Here is a 22,526-nt window from a genome sequence, read left to right as displayed (position 1 = left end):
CTTTTTTGGGTACTGTGTGCTTAGGTCTTTAAGGGGGTCAGGGCAGGTCTTTCTGGGGCGTTTTAAATCCTTTGTTCAGGCCAGGAGAAGTCTGATGACTCACTCACCTTGCTCTGCAAAACAAGAATTTGTTGAGCCCGACCCCTCCAGGTCCCTGGAGAGGATAGGAGCTGCTGGACATTGACGTCTTCCCCAACCTCGCTGGCCAAAACCTGAAATAAGGCAGGGCCTTTAGTGTGGCCAAAAGAGAGGGCTCCACCAGACCCTGATGCTGCTGCATATTTAGAAGCATATTCAGAAGCAGCCTTCACCTACACAATCTTCTTCCCATCTCAGAGCATAGCCCTCAAAGGTCAGTTTTCCATGTCCCAAGGGCAGCTCTCCCTGGGAAAGTAGTAAACCCATCATCCCTGGCATTTCTTGGCAATGCTTAGAGCAGCCAAGAAACTGCCAGCAATGCCCAGATAGGGCCTCTTGCTCTTGACATATTCTGGGATGACTGAACCACAAAGCTGACCAACTCCTGCTTCCTTAACCCACTCACCTGTCACCTAGTGCTGAGCTAATTCTGGCTATAGGAAGTACATCACCACAGGACCCTGGCGCTTGTGAAAAGCCACGGACAAGTGGACCTCTGAGTGCAGCAAAAGGTGGGCTACTGAATGTCAGTTGGGGAGCTGCGGTCCAATAAGGGCCCAGCTTTGCGGTTGTTGAAGTGCAGCACTCAGGCCCAACCTCAAGGCTTTGAGGCAGAAACAATACGCTCCAGCCTGTGACCTGGGCCCCTCTGAAGCCTGTCACAGAAACCCGATCCAGTGTACCAAGTCTCTGGCGCATGTTTCCACAATAGAACACTGTTTTGGAAATCTTGGCCAGTCTGAGTGGTTCCAGCAGGGAAGACAAATGCCAGAGAATTCGCTATGTAAATAAAAATAAATAACGAACCAGCCGGGCCTGCGTCCCAAGTCTGAGCATTTTCCTTTGAAAGGGTTCTTTAATACACAAGTAACCTGTTCATTTTCTGTTACAGATAGCAGAGCAGAAGGCAGGTGTTGGCAGGCTTTCAGGTTAAGGGTGACATTAAGGGGAGACCCAGGATCTACTGGGGCACAAGTAGTGCAGGGAGGGCTTAATAGACTCTCCCTGGGTGGACAGCACTGTCTCCTCAGTCTAGAGCTGGGCACACACCACAAGGGCATGTATGCTGCGGGGGTGAGGGTGGCAGGCTCAGGTAGCCAGCGACTCTGCCCACCAAATGGGTATGGACCAAGGGCTGATGGGAGGAAGGACTGGAACTGGAGCCTGACCCAGAGCAAGTAGTGTGCTCAAGGGACTGAGCACTCCCAGCTCCAGAATGGAATCCACTGTGCCAGCTGTGCTCTTCCCAAGTCCAGCCCCAGCCACACAAGAAGCCCCAAGCCCTGGCTCTGAAAGACCTTCTGTGCCATCCGCAGCTCCTGCTTCACAGACTGGATCTGGTTGCGGAGGTCACTCATCTTCAAGTTGGTGGCCGCCAGCCTGTCCTGCAGGGCCTTCACCTCTGGGGTCTCCAGCTGGTTGGGAAGGACAGGAGAGAAAGTAGTCATTTATTGCCTACACGGGAATAGTAATCATAGCCCCCATTTATCCAAGTCTGTACCAGGCACTGTGCTAAGTGTTTGACATGGAATAACTCATTTAATCCTCATAAACCCCTGTGAGGTAGGTTCTCTTGTAAGCCCCTTATAGATGCAAAATGGAGGGTGGTGGAAGGTAAGTCCTCTACTTGGGCTACCTGGTTAATAAAGGTGGAACCTGGATTTGAATCCTGGCAGCTTAACTTTGGGACTGAGCTTTTTGCAGAGTGTTGCACACACATGTGGGTGTATGCCTTACCCTAGAGGTGAAGCATCTGGAGGAAGCAGCAGGCTCCACGCCTCCCAGACATTTCCTGGGTGTGGACCTTCTGCTGTGCTCAGAGACTGGCATCACAGCTAATCCATCTTCACTCAGAATAAAGAGGATACCATGTTATTCCCAGAAGGCAAGCCCAGCGTGGCAGGAGAGCCATGGCATCCTAATTCAGGATCTGCCTCTCCCAGAATCGTCAGCTTGGGCCTTGGTCTTTTGACAGCTGAGGAGCCTTGGGCCCTCTTTCCTAGCACTGACCACTGAATAGAAATAAGGACGCATTTTAATTTCCAAATGCTCATTTCTGTGGCTTGAAGAACTACAGCAACCATGAAAACTGCCTGCTGAAACTCTTAGCAATGTCTTTTTTTTTTAACCCAATGTTTTATTTAAACTATCTGGATGGAAATTTTTCTTAAATGGGCTGACTACTTCTCCGTCTTCAATAGACACTCCTGTGACTCATAGATATTTGACAAAGGGACCTTCAAGGTCAGCCCATTCAAACCCCTTCCATAATGATGAAAATAAGACCCAGAGAGGGGAGGTAATTTGCCTTCAGGCATACAGCTGGTTGGGGTGACACCGGTGAGATTAGAAAGAACACTCATCCTTCCCCTGCCCTGGCCAACTCTTCCAATTTAAGCTGCTGCTAATGCTGGGCATTGTGGCCACAGGAACGTTGGTTGTCAGGCTGAGCATCCTATCAGGCAATGATGCTGAGGCCCTCTGCTGCTGCCCCAACAGGGCAGAGCAGCTGAACTTCAGGAAGCAAGGCTGGTACTACAGTGGCTTTCTGACCTTTCTCTAGCAGGCACAAACAAAATCTCCTGTGAATGCTAGTGTGAAAGGCAGATCCAAGTATACTGGGTCCGGGAAGTTCATGGACCCCAGAGGCTCTGGGCAGCCCAGCTGAAAACCACTGGCCAAAGAAACTAGACATGAACACCTGGTCCAGAAACTCTGGCCTGATCCAGTGTCCCCATCTATGGAATGGGTGTACAAATACTTTCCTGTTCCGCTTCCTCAGAGCACCACCATCAGGCTAAAGAGAACAGCCACATGAACAGAATGTGCCAACTCAGAACTTACATGAAACATAATCTCAGCTCACTGCAACCTCCGCACCCCCGGGTTGAAGCGATTCTCCTGCCTCAGCCTCTCGAGTAGCTGGGATTACAGGTGCCTGCCACCATGCCTGGCTAATTTTTGTGCATTTTTTAGTAGAGATGGGGTTTCACCATGTTGGCCAGGCTGGTCTCGAACTCCAGATCTCAGGTGATCCACCTGCCTTGGCCTCCCAAAGTGCTGGGATTACAGGTGTGAGCCACTGTGCCCGGCCATCCTTTTTTTTAAAGTATATTTTGTTCTGTGTTCTTCCTCCTGTCTGGCCGCCTGCCATCCCTGCATACTCTGTTGGGTGCCTGCCTCTTCTCCTGTTAAATGTGTGGCTTTGAATCTGCCCTGGGTTGGGAAGCAACACCCCTCCACCCCCTGCCACGCCCTGCCCTGCCTCTTAGATCTCCAGTGCCATGAGCCTCAGTGGCCCTGACAGTGGGGGTGCTGAGAGCTGTGGGAGTACATGTGCTTCCACATGGCTGCAGTGACCCTGCAGCATCTCTTTGATCTGCTCAGAGCATGGAAAAAGCATACAGATTGGATCTGGCTGTAGAACCTGGGCAGTGATGCCCTGTCCAAGCCTCATTTTCTCATCTGTAAAATGGGGATATGTCATGCCAATCTCCAGGGAACCTGTGAGGGTTGCTAGGACAATGCATGTCAAGGGTGCTGTCTGGGGCAGGTCCTGATGGAGGGCAATGCTGGCAGGCCTAGCCTGGCTTGAGTGGGCAGCTGGTAAGTGGGCTGAGGGCCAGATGGTGTTCTAGAGAGGGCTGGATCAGGCCTCGTCCTCCTGGCTTAGGCAGCTGAGCTAATCCTACCTCTAAGCCATTTCAGAGTTCTTTCTGCCCAGTGTGAAATTCCACAGGCTTTGTGGGGGACCTGGGTATGGGTACACTCCCTCCCCTACCCGAGGCTGTTTTCTTTGAGAAAATAACTAAAACACAGTCCATGGGGAGCAGATAATGCCAATGCCGCTCACATCACAGCCTTCTGAAGCCCCAAGCAGAGGGAAGGGTGTTCAGCTCCACTCAGGAATGTGCTTTGGAGGCCTAGGTTTGGAATACGGATTGAGCCTGCAGGCCTCTGGAGTGTGGCTCGGGCTTGGGCCGCCCTGAGCAGCCTATGAGGGGGAACATTGCTTTTGCTCTCGCTCTGATCAGGAGATGCCAGGGAGAACACGTGGTGCTGATGAATTGAGACCTGCAGCCCATCGCACACTCTTCTCTCGGAACCTGGAACCTCCCAGGCTCCCTGTGGCCACAGAATAAAGTCAAAACTCCTGCTCCAGCTGCCATTCAAGGGCTCCCTCTATGGGTGACTTCACCCCAGCTTTTTTGGCTTACATTCCCCTTTTCTCTGGTGTGAGCTCTGGGCTGTAGTTAAATGTTATCCAGCTGACACTCAGTTCACCTTCTCCATCTCCCTTCTCCAGTAAGGCCAGCTCAGGGACGCCCTCCTCCGTCCCATCTTCCAGCTGCAACCTTAATGGATGGTGGACTCCCCTGTGAGCTTAGAGCACTGGGGCCATCTCTGAAGGCCCTGTCCACATCCTGCCTTCGAATAACTCCTCATTCCTCCTCTGGGATTCTCCATAGACAGAGCCTCTGTTTTTTTTTTGGTGGTTGTTGTTGTTGTTTGTTTGTTTGTTTGTTTTGAGACAGAGTCTCACTCTGTCGCCCAGGCTGGAGTGCAGTGGCGTGATCTCAGCTCACTGCAACTTCTGCCTCCCAGGTTCACGCAATTCTCATGCCTCAGCCTCCCGAGTAGCTGGGATTACAGGCGTTCGCCACCATGCCTGGTTAATTTTTGTATTTTTACTAGAGATGGTGTTTCACCATGTTGGCCAGGCTGGTCTCGAACTCCTGGTCTCAAGTGATCCGCCAGCCTCAGCCTCCCAAAGTGCTGGGATTACGGGCGTGAGCCACCTCACCCAGTCAAGGCTCTATTTTTGATTCTCTGTGTCACAGGGCTTAGAAAATCCCATCAGGCTGAACAAGCAGTTTCCTATCCAGGGCAGCACTAGTTGGGAATGTGGAGGTGCTCAATGAGTGGAATAAACCAGGGGCAGCTTAGCAGTGTCCCCTGAAGCCAGGAAATGCCCTAAAGAATACTCAGTCCAGCCCCTGTAGAGGGCAGAGCCCCTCTTCTACTTCCCCAGCAATGAGACAGGTTTACACAAGACTACTCTTGAGGAGACACATTCACCTCAGAACCTGAGGGGCCCATCCACCCCAGAACCTGAGGGGCCCATCACTGCACAGCGAGGACTGAGTTATCCTCAAGGAAGGCACAGGGCCGTCTGATCCCAAGGTGTAGGCAGCAGGGAAGATGGGGCTAGAAAACAAGCACTGAATTGGGAGTCCTGGGGCTTGGCTGCCTCTCTCACCAACTGGCCTGGCTTCCCAAGAAAACCCTTGGTGAAGCCTCCTGGAATGTTCTTTAGACTCCGATACTATTTACTGTCTGATCTGGGGATAAACCAACCCACTAGGTCAGACTTCCTTTCATGGAGCTACAATTCTCACCTCTTGAGTTTCATGAACTGTCACTGGTTTAGTAAAATGGGCTCTGGGGAACAAGTCCACATTTCCAATAACCACTTTTACTCTGTAGATTTGGAGCTCCACGAAAGGGAAAATGTTCATAATATGAACTGCCCCATAAAGAACAGGATTCCACTGGGCAGTAGTGAGCTCCCTGTCCCTGGAGTAAGGTGGAGGCTGGATGTGTCCTCAATGAGGATACTGTACAGGAGATGGCTGGGCTGACAGTGGGAGGTCAGTTGGACCAGGCCTTCCCTCTTGATCCTGAGGCTCTAGTGTTCCAGGGTTCTCAGGCTCCTCCCAGCCTTCCTTTCTGGAGACAGAGTTGGAGCTACACCCTCCATGGCTTCCAACACGACATTCTTGGCCTCAGGCCATACACTCGGTACTGTTCTCTGACGTCTGCTCTGAGGATGCAGCAATGGTAGACAATGGGCACCTGGCTCGGCAGTGGGGTTGGGGGTTGGGGGTGGACCCCGGGTAGAGGTACCTACACACCCGTGGAGGAGGGGAGGCCCAGGCCCATGGCTGCCTCGCAGACTCCCCAGCACAGAAGAGAATTCATACCAATGCTTTGTCTCCCATCTGGGCCCTCGGTGGCTTGGCTCCTGCGTCGGTGGCCCCCTTGCCTGACAGCCTGGTCAGGGCTGTCTGCAGCTGAAAAAACAAACCTTGTGCTTAATACTCTGCTCAGCGATTGTGCAGCCCAAGGAAAGCACTCTGGTGCCATTGTGTGTGTGGTTACCTATCTTGGTGGTGTGTCCTTTTAGCTCACTTTAGGATCATTAATGGCAGCATTCTCCTTTAGAAACCGCTCTGGAATGGAGAGGGTTTAATTGATTGTCTGACCCATTCCCTAATTGCACTATAAAAGTAGCCCAAGGGTTCACTAACAGCTTAATAAATAATAATGCTACACTCATAATCTGTCTCCTGAAGTCCCAACAATAGCCTAGGAGGCGGGGCATAAAAGAATGACGAATTTCAGGTTACAGATGAACAGATGAGGCCAGAGACACCAAGAAGCCTGTTGGAGGGCAACAGAATTGGATTTAAAATGCAGCACCACCATATACTGCGTGACTTGAGAAAGCCTCTTAACCTTCCAACTTCAGCTCTCCCAGCTACATATGGAGAAGCTAGGGAGGTTCCCTCTTGCCCATGCTGGGAGTCCCCTCCAGAGGGAGAATGACCAAGGCCCCTCACTTCCCGCTCCAGCTCCTGGATGCGATTGGTCAGCTGCTTCACCCTGGTTTTTGCACCCTCTGATTCTGCCATCAACAGCCGGTTCTTTTTTGATAGCTCCACAATTTTGGTGGCGACCACGTCTCCGGCTACACCGGCTGTCCCTAAAATGAATGGAATGGTGAGGTCAATTAAAAACACAGGCATACACATCAAACTCATGCCCCACCACCAACAGCACCAGGGCCTTAAAAGCTAAAGCTGCTTGGCATGAATGCTCGTAAAGGGGCACTAGCTTAGGAGGGTCACCATATACCTAGCAGCCCTGGGACCCAACTCCAATGAGTGGAAATGCAGCCACTCAGAGGTTCAGTATGTTCTAGGAAAATGATAAAAACAGAAAGCAGAGTTTTAATTCTGTGAGACTCAGGTTTATCACTCCGATGCTTCATGACATCCTCAGTGATAGGATCACATCCATATCCCTGTAATTTTGCTGTGCCCTCTATTGAGCAGGATGTAGTCCCCTTGGGCCTTCTGTGACTCTGGGCTCAACCATTTGGCTTGCTTTGGCCAATAGCATGTTAACAGATAAGGTGCAGATAAGGTAGAGGCTTGAAAAGCACTCGTGCAGTTAAACTCGCTGTGTTTGCTTATGCCCTCTCCACAGGAAGAACATACCTGGCTGGCTGGTCTCAAGAACAGAAGAGAGACACGTTGAACAAAGTGGAACCAACCTAGCCAAGCCTGGCCTAGATCGGCCAATCCCCAACCAACCCCCAGATGTTTAAGTGAAATAAATGCTTACTGCTGCTGAGATTATGTGGTTGTTTCTTAGAATTTGGTGGTAACACCTACCCAATAGAAAGGCATACATTCATTTAGCAAACATTTATTTTCTACCAAGTGATGGGTCCTCCTGGTATTAGGGATTCAATACCTAATATTGGATAAAAAAGACTTATGGAGTTTACATTCAAGTAGGGAAGACAGATAATTTAAAACATCAAAGAAATAAATATGTATTCTAATACGTAGGAGGAATAAGTGCTAGGAAATACACTGGAGCTGGGCAAGGGGGTAAGAACGAGGGAGGTGATGCTATTTTAGATGGAGTGGCCAGGAAAGGCTCTCTGAGGAGGTGATGTGTGAAGAGAGACCTGAGTGAATGAACTGAGGGCTCAAACCATGAAGAGTGCTCTCACCTAGGAAGAACATTCTAAGCAGAGGAAATGGCAAGTACAGAGGTCTGGAGGTGGAATGTGCTTAGAATATCTGAGGATCATCAAGGACTCCAGAGTAGCCGGAAGGTACTTGCAGTGGGCGAGGGAAGGAGGCTGTGGAAGGTGGCTGGAGGGTGTGAATGGGGAAGTTGCATGGTATGGGAGCTGTGTGGAAGGCAGGCAGCAGGAGCTAGTCCAGCATGGTCACTAACTAGGTGGGTAGCCCTGACAGTCCCTTGCCCTCTGGAGTACAGCTCCCCCATCTGTGCAATGGCAGAGGTGGTCAGATGGTCTGCAAGTTTCCTGAACACTTCTGACACTGTAGCAGGGAGTAACTGGCAGTCCTATTTTTTAGTCCTACTTTTTAACATGGCCATCATATGCCTTAGAACAAGATGAAGGGTGACAAATGGTGGAAAGCAAACAGACACTTGATGGCTTTCAAATCACCTCAGCCCAGGCTTGCTCCTGCCAGCCTGGGCGAGGCAGTGAGTGGGGCAACTAGGAGTAGCTGCCCTTGGAATCTCATGTCTGCTGAAGAAGACAAGGACACACAAGAGAAAAGGCTCAGAACAGACCCGGAGCCCTGGAGTATCTAGAGGGAGATAGGCCCCATTCAGCACCAAGAGGGCACACTTTGCTCCCTGGCTCCTTTAATAGGTTGTGTGTCAGGAGGGTGTCGGGGGTGGTGATAATAAAGGATCACTGTGAAAATCATAAACTCTAGCAGTTAAAGAAATGCAATTTCAGCAGAGGTCTGGTTCTGGTTAAGATGGAGTAAGCACACTCTACCCTGTCTCTTTCGCTGAATACAACCAAAAGCCCTGGATAGGATATGTGAAGCAGCTACCTGAGGTTTCTGGATGTAAATGGCAGCAAGCATATTGGGGAAGGAAACCAGACCTAGAAGTACAAATGGTCCGGTGGTACGTTTCTTCCCAGGACTCAAATCAGCACAAATTCTGGAACTGGCCATCAGAACGAGATCCAAGAGAAGGTCTTTCTAGTCCAAAGAGCAGGAAGTGGGGCACGGACAGAGTGGAAAAAATCCTCTGGGTATTTTTTTTTTCCTATTCTTTCCCAACCCTGTCTCCAGGCAAGCTCTACTGTTGAAGCTGCAACCCCTTGATAAATGGGGGTGGCAGTCGATGGGCAAACACAGAAATGCTAACTATCTGGCTAAATAGAATAGCTCTCCCTTTGGGTTCTTTAAAATATGTATAATAGTTGAAAGCAAAAAGTATAACATTGACTGATGGGATTTTCAATATATATAGATGTAATACATATAAAAACTGCAATAGAAAGGGAGAGGTAAAGGAACCTGGATGGTGGTAAAGTTTCTACATTCCATTTGAAGTGGTAAAATATTAGTTCTGTGTAGACTATGAAAAGGTAATATGTATTCCATAATCACTAGATCACTAAAAAACTGTATAAAAAATATAGTAAACAAACAAACCCCAAAAGAATCACTAAAAATCCAGCCCAAAGAAACCAATCTATCAACTCTCAGTAGCCTGTCACTCGCAGCACAGTTTAAAAACATAAATGAAGGCCAGTCGCGGTGGCTCACGCCTGTAATCCCAGGACTTTAGGAGGCCGAGGTGGGCAGATCACAAGGTCAGCAGTTCGAGACCAGCCTGGCCAACATGGTGAAACCCTGTCTCTACTAAAAATACAAAAATTAGCTGGGTGTGGTGGCGCACACCTGTAATCTCAGCTACTCAGGAGGCTGAGGCAGGAGAATCACTTGAACCCAGGAGGCGGAGGTTGTGGTGAGCCAAGATCGTGCCACTGCACTCCAGTCTGGGCAACAGAGCAAGACTCCGTCTCAAAAAAAATAAATAAATAAAAAATTAAAAACATAAATGGCTTGTCAGATTTTTCTCTCCAAAACGTGAGAATGGAAATCAGAAATGGTGACTTCAGAGTGAAGACTGGACTTAAGTGGTTTTCAGGGACACTTAGGGCTGGCAGTCAGATGAGGCCACGACCAAGTCTGGGCTTTGGCAAAGCTTGCAAGAGACAGTTAACAATGAGAGGGGCTGAGGAAGAGGGAGTAACCCCAGATCTGCTTCCCAGGTGGGCTGGGTGGAGATGTATCTCCTGCTCCCCCTGGAGCCCATCAGCTTCTCTACAGCCTTATAAAAGTGCAAGCAGCCCCTTCCACAGCTGAATCTGTAGCCAGGCTGAGTGTAGGCTTCCTTAGCCAGGCTTTGTGTTTTTTGTTTCAGACAGAAAAGGTCAAAGAATGGAGGGAGGTGCATTAGGCTACCATGAGTCTTTAGGATACCAAATTCCCCTTGCTTTGTAATTCAGCATTGACTGACCAGAGCTTTGGTCCTATGAACATACCTATCCTCAAACGCATTTACTCTCAAAGGCAAGGACAGATAGTCTGGTAGATGCTGAGTCAGCCCTGTTGCTCTCTGTGATTGGTGACATCTCTAATACTTTCTGATTTATTAGCCATCTGGGAATTGCTCAATGGGTATATACATAACAGAGGACAATCGAGTCCAAAGTCCTCACTACATCAGCAGGGTGAAAGTCAAACTCATAACCACAGAGCCAATGTCCAGCTCACAACCACGATCAAAGGTCATTCCCAGATCTGCAAAGCCAAGGTCCTCACCAGACTCATGGGGCCACCATGAGGTCTCCACCAACACAGATAAGGTCTAGCCCAGACTTACAGGGCCAAGGCCCAGCCTAGACCTTGTTGGTGGTTGGGTCCCATGATATCCTCCCAGAATAGGTGACTCATCTACCTTTCTGGAGCAGCAACAGCAGGTGCTATAGAGTTCATACCTGGCTCTACTGGGGCTTTTTTTTTTTCAAGACAGGATCTCACTCTGCTGCCCTGGGTTCAGTGCACTGGGGGGTAATCATAGCTCATTGCAGGCTGCTGGGGCTTTTTTATGTTCGCAAAATAACATGTGAGCCAGTGCAACAAGGAGAAATGGATCCTGCCAGCCCCTGAACATGCTGTGAGCATGATGGCGAACCCCTGTCATGAGTCCCAGCTGGGTCACCAACATTGTCTATGATGCTTGCCTGCTGGCCCTTCTGGCCCATTTTTAAATCCCTCCTTGCTCCCTGTGCTCCCATTTTCTGGTGGGCTGGCCTCCCTGGGGCTGCTCTTTTCCTCTACCCTCTCCCTCACTTCCAGGACTTCTCTAGACAAGCTTGACCACAACTGACCCTTGGCACTCTCTTGGGAACCTGCTCTCTGGAACCTGCTGTCTGCCCTATCTGAAGTCCCTGGACTGCAGGGCAAGGACTGTCACAACAATGGTGGAGCTACCTGTGAAGGCAAATGTGTCCTCTTCTATTTTCTTTTTGAGGTGTTTGATTTCAAAGTCCCTTTCCTTCAGCAGCTTATACAATCGCCCGTTCTCGTCCACTGTTTCCCTGAGCTCATTTCGAAGGTGTTCAATCTCATCTTCAAGCACCCTACAAGGAAAAGGCAGAATTAATGCTCCTCCAAGGCAAAGGCCCTGGTGGGCAGGGGTCAGGCCTCCACTGCCTAGGTGGACAGACGGACATGCAGAGGCAGACACACACACATGAAAGAAGAAAGGTTTTAATGTTGTTCATTAGCTGGCTTCAATAGGGAGTCATAAAAAAAACCACTCAGAATTCATATTTCTTTTAAGCATCCATGGAACATGCATAAAAATATATTACAGGGCTGGGTGTGGTGGCTCATGCCTCTAATCCCAGCACTTTGGGAAGCCAAGGCAGGAGTTTGTGACTAGCCTAGGCAACAAAGAAAGACCCTGTCTCAAAAGAAAAGAAAAGAAAATTAGCCAGGCATGGTGGTGTACACCTGTAATCCCAGTGACTCCAGAAGCTGAGGTGGGAGGATTGCTTGAACCCAGGAGCTTGAGGCAGCAGTGAGCTATCATCCTGCATTCCAGCCTGGGTGACAGTATAAGACTCTGTCTCTTAAAAAAAAGTATTATAGGCTATAAAGGGAATCTTAGCAAATTCTAAATAATAACATTATACTAATGGCAAGTGACTGTTTTAGAAATCAATAATAAAAAATAGAAATAAAACAAGAAAACCCACAACTCATCATATGCTTGGAACTAGAAAAACACCCTATACTCCTAAATTATTTGTGGGTTAAGAAGAAATCATAATATGTATTATAAAGCATTTAGAATGGATTGACCACAGAAGCTGTATCAAAACCTGTTAAATGCAGCTATAATTAAGGCTCTAAGCTTCCTTCTATCACTTTAGCTGCATTTTACAAGTTTTGCTATAGCTCCAGTGGTACACACACACACACACACACACACACACACACACACCTGAGAGATTTCAAACTTGCATTTACCTCTTCTCAAAGCTATTTTTCGAGTTTGGCTCCCCTGCGTGGAGAAGGCTGAGGCCATCTGAAACCTCCAAGGGCTCCTCTTGGCCGTCAGCTCTGCTTTTGAGGCTCAGTTCTTTTTCCCTCTTTTTCTCCATCTGCTTCTGTAACCGTTTGTGCTGCATCTCCTGCATTGCCTTGAACTGGAGCCGCAAAGTGTTCTGTGAGCTTTCATCTGCTGCCATCCTGCCCTAGGCATCAGAAAAGAAGCCTGAGCTGAAGCAAACTCCACACTGAGCACTCAGCACACAGTCCGCCCTGTCTGCAGCCCCAACCCTGGAGTTTACTGCTTCGCGTTGCATGTATGTCCACGCAGAAGCTTGGAAGCTCCACCCTCACCTCAGATCACTAGAAAGCCAAAGTTGAACTGAGCATCCTCCCCAGTTCCTGAACATGCCACCAGATTGCACATGGCATCAGAAGAGTCTCCATCACTCAGACTCAACACTTGACTCTTGCCTGTCCCTTAAATCAATGGCTCTCAACTCTGGTTGAACATTAAAATCCCCTAGGAACTCCTAAATAACAATGCCTGGGACCATTTCCAGACCAACTAAATCCCAATTTCTAGGAACGGGGCTTGGCCATCATTTCTTCTTTTTCTTTTCAAAATCAGGTATAATTCACATGCAATAAAGTACATAAATCCTAACCATACGGCTCAGTGAATCTGTCCATAGACATATACCTCTGTGGTGACCACCCAGATCAAGGTACAGGGCACTTCCAGTCCCTGAGCATGCTACTTTGTGCCCCTTCCAGTGAATCATCCCCCAAGGTAACCATTATTCTGACTGCTACCACCGAAGATCAATTTTGTCTGGTTTCTGTTTAGTCAGTCTATCAAAGAATAATTTATGTACAATAAAATCCACCAGGTTGGGTGCTGTGGCTCATGCCTGTAATCACAGCACTTTGGGAGGCCAAGGTGAGTGGACTGCTTGAGACCAGGAGTTTGAGACTAGCCTGGGTAACAGGCAAAACCCCATCTCTACAAAAAATTGGCTGTGGTGGTGCACGCCTGTAGTCCCAGCTACTTAGGAGGCTGAGGTGGCAAGATCGCTTGAGCCCAGGAAGTGGAGGCTGCAGTGAGCCATGATTGTGCCACTATATTCCATTGTGAGTAACAGTGAGACCATCTCCAAAAACAAAAACAAAAGAAAAGAAAAACACCAATTTTATGTGTACAAATGAGTTTTGTCAAATATATTCACTTGTGTAAACCACCTCCACCATCATGAAAGAACATTTTCATCACCCCAGAATCCTCCTTTGTGCCCTTTTGCAGTCAATTTCCCGCCAATCCCAATCCCATTCCCAGGCAAACTCTGGTCTGCTTTTGTTCACTACAGTTTTGCCTTTTCTGGAATTTCATATAACTAGAATCATACAGTAGTTAGGCTTTTGTGTCTGGCTTTTTTGCTCAGCACTACCTTTTTGAGATTCATCCATGTCATTGCACGCATTATAAGCTCATTCCTTTTTATTACTGAGTAATATTACATTGTTTAAATAAACAAGAATTTGATTATACATTCACCTGTTATTGGACATCTGAGCTGTTTCCAGTTTTGGCTATTATGAATAAAGACGTTATGAACATTCACGTATAAGAAGGTAATTGTGTGAACGTATGTTTTTATTTCTCTTGGGTAAATACGTAGAAGTGAAAATTCTGCCTCATATGGTAAATTTATGTTTAACTTCATAAGAAACTGCTAAACTGTTTGCCAGAGTGGTTGTACCATTTTACATTCTTACCAGTAATGTATGGGAGTCCCAGTTGCTCCATCCTTGTCAGCATTTAGGCTGGTCAGTCTAAATTTTAGACTTTCTCGTTAGTATGTAAAATGGTATCTCAGCCGGGCGTGGTGGCTCATGCCTGTAATCCTATCACTTTGGGAGGCTGAGATGGGTGGATAACCTGAGGTCAGGAATTCGAGACTAGCCTGACCAACATGATGAAACCCCATCTCTACTAAAAATACAAAATTACCCAGGCATGGTGGCATGTGCCTGTAATCCCCGCTACTCAGGAGGTTTAGGCAGGAGAACTGCTTGAACCCAGGAGGCAGAGGTTGCAGTGAGCTGAGATCATGCCACTGCACTCCAGCCTGGGCAACAAGAGCAAAACTCCGTCTCAATAAATAAATAAATAAATAGGCAGGGCACAGTGGCTCATGCCTGTAATCCCAACACTTTGGGAGGCTGAGGCGGGTGGATCACCTGAGATCAGAAGTTCGAGACAAGCCTGGTCAAAATGGAGAAACCCCGTCTCTACTAAAAATACAAAAATTAGCTGGGTGTGGTGACACAGGCTTGTAATGCCAGCTACTCAGGAGGCTAAGGCAGGAGAATCACTTGAACCTGGGAGGCAGAGGTTGCAGTGAGTCAAGATTGAGCCACTGCACTCCAGCCTGGGCGAGGCTGCAGTGAGCCAAGATTGTGCCACTGCGCTCCAGCCTGGCCGAGGTTGTAGTGAGCCAAGATTGCGCCATTGCACTCCAACCTGGGTGACAGAGCGAGACTCTGTCTCAAAATAAATAAATAAATAAAATATAAATAAATTAATTAATTAAAATAAAATAAAAATAAAATGGTATCTCAATGTGGTTTTAATTTGCATTTCTCTGTTGACTAGTTATGTTGAGCATCTTTTCATGTGCTTGCTGGCCATGGGTACATCTTCTTTTGTGACGTGTCTATTCACATTTTTTGCCCATTTTTAAATTGTATTAGACAATACAATTTACACTCACAATACAATTACTCACTGTTACTGAGTGATCAGTTTCTTATACATTCTTGATGTTTTGTCTTGATGTTTTGTCTGTTTGAACTTCACATAAATGAAATATAGAGCACAGACACTGGAACTATTAAATGCTCCCCTCCCGATTTTAAAGTGTAGCTGGTGGTAAGCATCCCTGCCTTAAACCAACCTCAAGCCACCTCATCTACGTATCATCCAATTAATCGTAAATCTTGTTTATTTCCCATAAATGTCCTAAAATCTGCCCCCATGTCTCCATTCCCACTGATACCAGGCTCGTAACCACCTTAGGGTATCTGCACTTGCTGTTACCTCTCAGGAATGTCCTTCCCCCAGACATCTACCTTACCTACTTCCTCTCAAATGTCACCTTATCACAGAAGTCTCCTCATATCCTATTGTAGAAGGCATCCCTGCCCTCGCCCTCACTCCCCATGTCCTTGCCCTGTTTCGTCTTCCTCCATGGCACTGAGAGTCACCTGACACATTATATTTTGATGTTTACTTGTTGACTGCCTCTCTCCCTCCCCACCAGCTTCACAATGGCAGGCACTGTGTTGTTCATTGCTGTATCCTCAGTGCCTATAGCAGGGCCTGGTATATGGCAGGCACGGAATGAATACTTGTTGAACAAATGAATAACATTTGCTGAGGGACTAGTTTCTCTAAACCACAGCTCTGAGCCTGACAGACTCCCGTGCAAAAAGCTTCAGCAGATGCCCCTTAGCCACAAAGCCAAGTCCAATGGCATTAACCACTTTGGATTTGGCCTCTGTGTCCTTCTAGCCTATTTTCCCTTTCATAATGTCAACTTCTAGCTAGTTGTGTTGACTTGCTCCTCTGTTCCCATACCTCCTTCTCCCCCCAAGGCTTAAATCTTGCTGGTCCTCCTACACCCAGCATGAATACCATTGTCCTTTTCTGACCCTCCAGGAGGAATACTCTCTCTCTCTACCTGCCCAAACAGCCTCAACTGCTCTATCTGTACCTTCTCAATATACTTAATATCCATCTTGCACACAGGCATGGTCCCAGAGCCTGTACCCAGTTACTCTTAAACTTGCTTCAATACCAAATCCCCAGGATACAATCTAAAAATGCTGATAACCAGGCCCCACCACTAGAGAATCTGATTTAAATTAGTCTGGAGTGGAGACCAGGCATGGGATGGTATAACTGCTGCCCAGGCGGTTTTAATGAGCTGTGGGCTGAGCCTAGGGTTTGGCAAAGGTCAAACAAAAGGAGGAGCTGGTGTTATGTTGAAATTCCTTACCAGGCAGCTCTGCCCAGTAAGAGAAACTACAAAGAATCAACTCAGAAAACCTGTATTGTCCACACCCACACATTCCAAAAAACAGGTTTGGCCTTTGACCCGCTCCTTAGAGAGAATCTCTGAGCCCTTGGACCATCCTTTCTGATGAGAGTGTTCTTCTTCACCTGGGGGCCTTGGGCCATTCCAGTCCATATTAATTAACAATGTGATTCATTGCCAGGTGCGGGGTAGGCTGGAGGGGGCTGGAGACTGAATGACTAAGGTCAACTGTACCTACGTAACCATCTCCTAATAAAAACCCTGGACACCAAGACTCAGGGGAGCTTCCCTGGCTGGCAATACTCCATGTAAGTTGCCACGAATTGTTTCTGGGAGAAGTAAGTACTGTCAACATGACTCCACTGGGAGAAGACAACTGGAAGCTTGCACCTGGTGTCTCCTGGACTCTGCCCTATGTGCCTCTTTGCTGATTTTGACCTGTATTCTTTCATTGTAATAAACAATACATGTGAGTAAAATGGCTGGCCCAAAGGCTATATCCTCTGTTAAAAAATAAACGTTAGGCCAGGCATGATGGCTCACACCTGTAATCCCAGCACTTTGGAAGGCCAAGGTGGAAGCATAGCTTGAGCCTGGGAGGTTGAGACTACAATGAGCTGTGATCGTGCCACTGCACTCTAGCCTGGGTGACAGTGAGACCCTGTCTCCAAAATAAAAAAAAGAAAAACCTTAAACAAATCAAATTTAACAGAATTCAATTGAGCAAAGAATGATTCACAAATCTAGCAGCCCCCAGAACCAGAACAGATTCAGAGTGACTCCAGGGCTGCCACCTAGTCTAATAAGATTTATGAACAGAAAAAGGAAAGTGATGAACAGAAAGCACAAGTTAGGTACAGAAGCAGCTGGACTGATTACAGCTGGCTGTTTGCCTTTTTTGAATACAATTTGAATAGCTGGCTGCCTGTGATTGGCTGAAACTCTGTGACTGGTACAAGAGTATGTTACAGTCTGTTTAAATTCCTAGTTAGGTTACAGTTTACTATGTACAGAGGAACTTTTAGGCTGAACTTAGAATATATAAGAAGGCAGCTTTAGGCTACAGTTAGTTTAACACATCCCACAGACATTTTTGTTTGGCTCTCACAGAACACTATGTTAGGATTTGAATTTATTGCCAACATTCAAAGAGTTGTAATTTCAATATGAGATTTCCAGTGTCAACAAAAACAGTCAAACCCTGTAAACTATTTGAAGAAATGTACTTCTTTTTTTTTTTTTTTAGATGAAGTCTCGCTCTGTCACCCAGGCTGGAGTGCAGTGGTGCAATCTTGGCTCACTGCAACCTCTACCTCCTGGGCTCAAGCAATTCTCCTGCCTCAGCCTTCTGAGTTGCTGGGACTACAAGCATGCACCACCACACCCAGACAATTTTTGTATGTTTTTGTAGAGACGTGGTTTCACCATGTTGGCCAGGCTGGTCTTGAACTCCTGACCTCAAGTGATCCGCCCGCCTCAGCCTCCCAAAGTGCTGGGATCACAGGTGTAAGCCACCGTGCCCAGTCTGAAGAGATTTATTCTGAGCCAAATATGAGTGATCATGGCCTGTGACACAGCCCTCAGGAGATCCTGAGATCACGTGCCCAAGGTGGTCAGGGCACAGCTTGGTTTTATACATTTCAGGCAGACCTGAGACATCAATCAAATATATTTAAGATATATACTGATTTGGTCCAGAAAAGCAGGACAACTCCAAGGTTGGGAGGGGGGAGCTTCCAGGTCATAAGTAGATTTAAAATTTTTCTGATTGGTAACTGGTTGAAAGAGTTACTATAAATAGAAAGGAATGTCTGGGTTAGAATAAAAGAGATAAAAGTTTTGATCATGCAAATGAAGCCTCCAGGTAGCAGGCTTCAGAGAGAATAGATTGTAAATGTTTCTTATTAGACTTAAGGTCTGTGTTGATGTTAAATGTTGGTCAACTTTTCCTGAATTCCAAAATGGAGGCGGGCATAATGAGGCATGTCCAACCCTTGCTTCCCATCAAGGCCTGAACTGGTCTTTCGGTTAACTTTGGAGTGCCCTGGCTGAGAAGGAAGTCCATTCAGATGGTTGGGGGGCCAATGAATTTTATGTTTGGTTTACACCAGCTTCTTTTATAAAAGTTTACAGATCTGGCAATGCTGGGCCCATAGTCACACACGGACAGCAGCTACTATGTAGACAGTTCCTTTGGTGCACAATATGTTGTTTCCATTGAACCACTGTCCCTGCCACTTCCAGATGCTGCAGCTGGCACACCAGCTGCCCATTATCACTGCACATAAATGTTGTTCTTTCTCTTAAACCTGTTGGATTCACTTTTATTTCCCATCAGCCACAGCAGATGTTTTGGGTTTGTGGCTCCTGCTGTAGATTAAGCCCAGTGACATCTCAGAGGCTGGCTTCAGCTACTCCTCTCCCTGGGAGGCCTTCCTCCCAGGCCTTCCCATCCCAGCCCATTACCTTCCCACTAACTCCCAGTTAGACTCTAGGATTCCCCTCAGGGCACTCTGTGGACTCCCAGAATCCCTAGGGCACCCCTTGATCACTAAACTTAACCTCAGTGTATTATAATTATCTATTATTTTATTTACATTACTTCCCTTTACAAAGAGACCTCTGAAGGGCAGGGGTCCGAATATCTTATTCATTTGCTAGTTCTCCGCATCTTGCCCAGAACAGGCCTTCAACTAATGTTTGTAGAATTGTCACCGAATGAATGAACACAGTAACTTGTAGAGCTTTTCTCCTTTTCCACTCCCAATTTGCACTTGAAGTCACTGAGGAACTGGTACTCATTGAATGTACACTGTGCCCCAGGCAAATTACTTAACCTCTTTGCTTTCGTTTCCCATTTGTAAAATGGGACTCTGATACTTACGAACTTCACAGGGAGGTTGTGAGATTAAGTGGAAGAATGCATGGAAATAATTATCATTATCACTGTATGAAAAGTGGTGCTCTTGACCCAATGAAGCCTCTGGGATAGACAGTAATGCCTGCACTGAGAGGACACCTGTGGTCCAGACTGGCCCCCAGAGTATTAGTATCTAATCTGTGCTATTCATGAGGCCAGTGGAGATTTGGAATTAATAATCTGGGCTGTGGCCAGGGTATCTATTTTTATTTTTATCTTTTTGAGATGGAGTTTCACTCTTGTTGCCCAGGCTGCAGTGCAATGGCACGATCTCAGCTCACAGCAACCTCCACCTCCTGGGTTCAAGCGATTCTCCTGCCTCAGCCTCCCGAGTAGCTGGGACTACAGGCGTGCACCACTGTGCCCCGCTAACATTTTTGTATTTTTAAAGCTTCCCAGGTGAGCCTAACATTCAGCTGGTTTGAGAATGAGAGGTGTTAAGCGCTCTGAGAGGCTGTCTGGGGAGAGAGAGGCTGCAGGAGAGATAGGCATCTCAGTCAATTTGAAGCTGAACGCAGAAGAAATTCACCTGGGTGGGGAAGGGACGGTGCCTGAGTGGGGGTCAGGGGGCTCTCCTGCCAGAACAGCATGTGCAGAGAATGTGATGAGTGTGGGGAACTATGAAGGGTTCAGAATGGCCAGAGGGCAGGGCATATTTGGGGAGGCACCAGAAGAAGGGTCTGATCTGCCCAGCTAAGGAGACTGGACTTTATCCTGAGGCGTTGGAGATGTTCAGAGGGTGCACACAGGATCAGCTTTGCCTTCTGCAGAGCTGGAGGCAAAGGGCCTAGCTAGGAGGGGGTCTCTGGGAAGCCATGTGGGCCTAAATCAAAACTGCAGCAGTGGAGATGGAGAAGGGGGAACAGGAATTGCTGCCAAATGGAAGGGACTGAAGGCAACTATGCAGAGAAGGAGAGGGGAGAAACCTAGGCGGTTTGGGTTTGAGTGATTGGGGAGATAGCAGGCCCTGACAGAGGAGCAGTTTTCCACGCTGCAGACAAGGTGGTGGACTTTGAGATGCTGGGTGGGCAGCTGGCTGGCTGAGATGCTGGGTGGGTCTGGGGTTCAGAAGGGAAGTCTGAGCTGGAGCCTCAGGTAGTTGAGACCTAGAGTATGAACAAAGCAGCATGAGGAGAAGGTGTAGAGTGAGGAGGTGGGAGAGAGGGATGGAGAGGGAAGAGGAAGAAGAGGCAGCTCGAAGCAAGTAACAGCCTGACAGGTTCATCTTGCCTGCTGTCCAGAAAACCAATGCACTGAAAACAGCGAGTTTTGCAGCAAAGAAAGAGTTTGATGGGCCAGTCAAGTGAAAGGAGGGGAGGTAATTCTCAGATCTTCCTCTCACTGCAGTGAGCCATGATTGCGCCACTGCACTCCAGACTGGGCAAAAGAGCAAGATCCTGTCTCAAAAAAAAAAAAAAATCAAACAAACAAACTTCCTCTCCAAGAATATTAGCAAATTGAATCCAATGATGTATTTGAAAAATTATACCACATGACCAAATAGGAGTTACTTTAGGTATGCAAGGCTGGTTTAACATTAGAAAATCAATTAACATAAACCTATCACATCAACAGGCTAAAGGAGAAAAGTCACACAATCATATTAATAATACACAGAAAAAGCATTTGACAAAATCCAATGCTCGTTCATGATAAAAACTCTAAGTAAACTAGGAATAGAGGGGAACTTCTTCAATTTGATTAAGAACATCTACAAAAAACATATAGCTACCATCATACTTAGCAGTGAGAAACTACATGCTTTCCCCCTAAGAACATGGCAAGATGTCCCTTTTCTCTACTCTCATTCAACATCATACTAGAAGTTCTACCTAATGGAATAAGCCAAGAAAAGGAAATAAAAGATATATATTTTGGAAAGGAAGAAATAAAATTGTCTTGGTTGCAGATAACTGATTGTCTATGCAGAAAATCTCAAACAATCTATTAAAAAAAAAAAAAGAACAAAAAACTCCTGGAACTTATAAGTGATTGCAGCAAGGTTGCAAGAAGTAAGGTTAATATACAGAAGTCAAATGGTTTCCCACATACTAGCAATAAGTAATAGAAAACTCAAGTTAAAAATGCAATGCCCTTTATATTAACACAAACATTGAATACTTAGGTATAAATCTTACAAAATATGTGTAAGATCTATATTAGGAGAAATATAAAACTCTGAGAAAAGACTATAAACTATAAAACTCTGATAAAATCAAGAACTAAACAAATAGTTATCTCATGCACATGAATAGGAAAAATGAATATTGTTAAGATGTCAGTTCTTCCCAACTTGATCTATAGATTCAATGCAATTGCAATAAAGAAATCCCAGCAAATTACTGTATGGATATCAACAAATTGACTCCAAAGTTTATGTGGAGAGGCAAAAGATCCAGAATATCCAACACAATATTAAAGAAGAACAAAGGTGGAAAACTGACACTACCTGACCTTAAGACTTACTAGGCTAGGCGTGGTGGCTCACACCTGTAATCCCAGCACTTTGGGAGGCTGAGGCGGGTGGATGGATCACCTGAGGTCAGGAGTTCAAGACCACCCTGGCAAACGAGGTAAAACCCCGTCTCTACTAAAAATACAAAAATTGCCGGGTATGGTGGTGGGCACCTGTAATCCCAGCTACCTGGGAGGCTGGGGCAGGAGAATCGCTTGAACCCGGGAGGCGGAGGTTGCAGTGAGCTGAGATCGTGCCATTGCACTCCAGCCTGGCCAACAGGAGCAAAACTCCATCTCAAAAAAAAAAAAAAAAAAAAAAAGACTTACTATAAAATGATAGTAATTAAGACAGTGTGGTATTGGTGAAGAAACAGACAAATGAATCAATGAAACCAAATAAAGAGCCCAGAAATAGACCCACATAAATACAGTCAACTGATCCTTGACAAAGAAACAAAGGCAATGGTGCTGGAACAACAAATATCCACATGTAAAAAAGTGAATCTAGACACAGACCTTATGCCTGTCACAAATATTAACTCAAAATGGATTATATACTGAAATGTAAAATGCAAAACTTCTAGAAGGTAATACAGGAGAAAATCTAGCTGACCTTGGGTTTGGCTATGAGTTTTCATATATAATACCAAAAGCATGATACATGAAAGAAAAAAATTGATAAATTCAACTTCATTAAAATTATAAACTTCT

General features: G+C 46.6%; 1 protein-coding gene across 2 annotated transcripts in view; it reads right to left on the bottom strand.

Annotated features, from left to right (window-relative positions):
• Positions 1-22,526, bottom strand: part of CCDC13 (coiled-coil domain containing 13) — a 63,707-nt gene that overhangs the window by 37,784 nt on the left and 3,397 nt on the right. For both annotated transcript variants that reach the window (XR_009214487.1, XM_032161931.2), the window contains exons 2-7: positions 12,318-12,544; positions 11,274-11,422; positions 6,762-6,904; positions 6,123-6,212; positions 1,437-1,553; positions 108-212 (exon numbers count right to left, since the gene is read on the bottom strand). Coding sequence is in view for 1 of the 2 variants with exons in the window: in XM_032161931.2 (XP_032017822.1) it covers positions 108-212; positions 1,437-1,553; positions 6,123-6,212; positions 6,762-6,904; positions 11,274-11,422; positions 12,318-12,538 (825 nt within the window). In the remaining variant the exon portion in view is untranslated. The remainder of the gene's footprint in view (positions 1-107; positions 213-1,436; positions 1,554-6,122; positions 6,213-6,761; positions 6,905-11,273; positions 11,423-12,317; positions 12,545-22,526) is intronic.

The sequence above is a fragment of the Hylobates moloch genome, unplaced genomic scaffold (genome assembly GCF_009828535.3).
Source record: "Hylobates moloch isolate HMO894 unplaced genomic scaffold, HMol_V3 SCAFFOLD_8, whole genome shotgun sequence".
Taxonomy (NCBI): domain Eukaryota; kingdom Metazoa; phylum Chordata; class Mammalia; order Primates; family Hylobatidae; genus Hylobates; species Hylobates moloch.
This window is presented reverse-complemented; position numbering and strand designations above follow the sequence as displayed.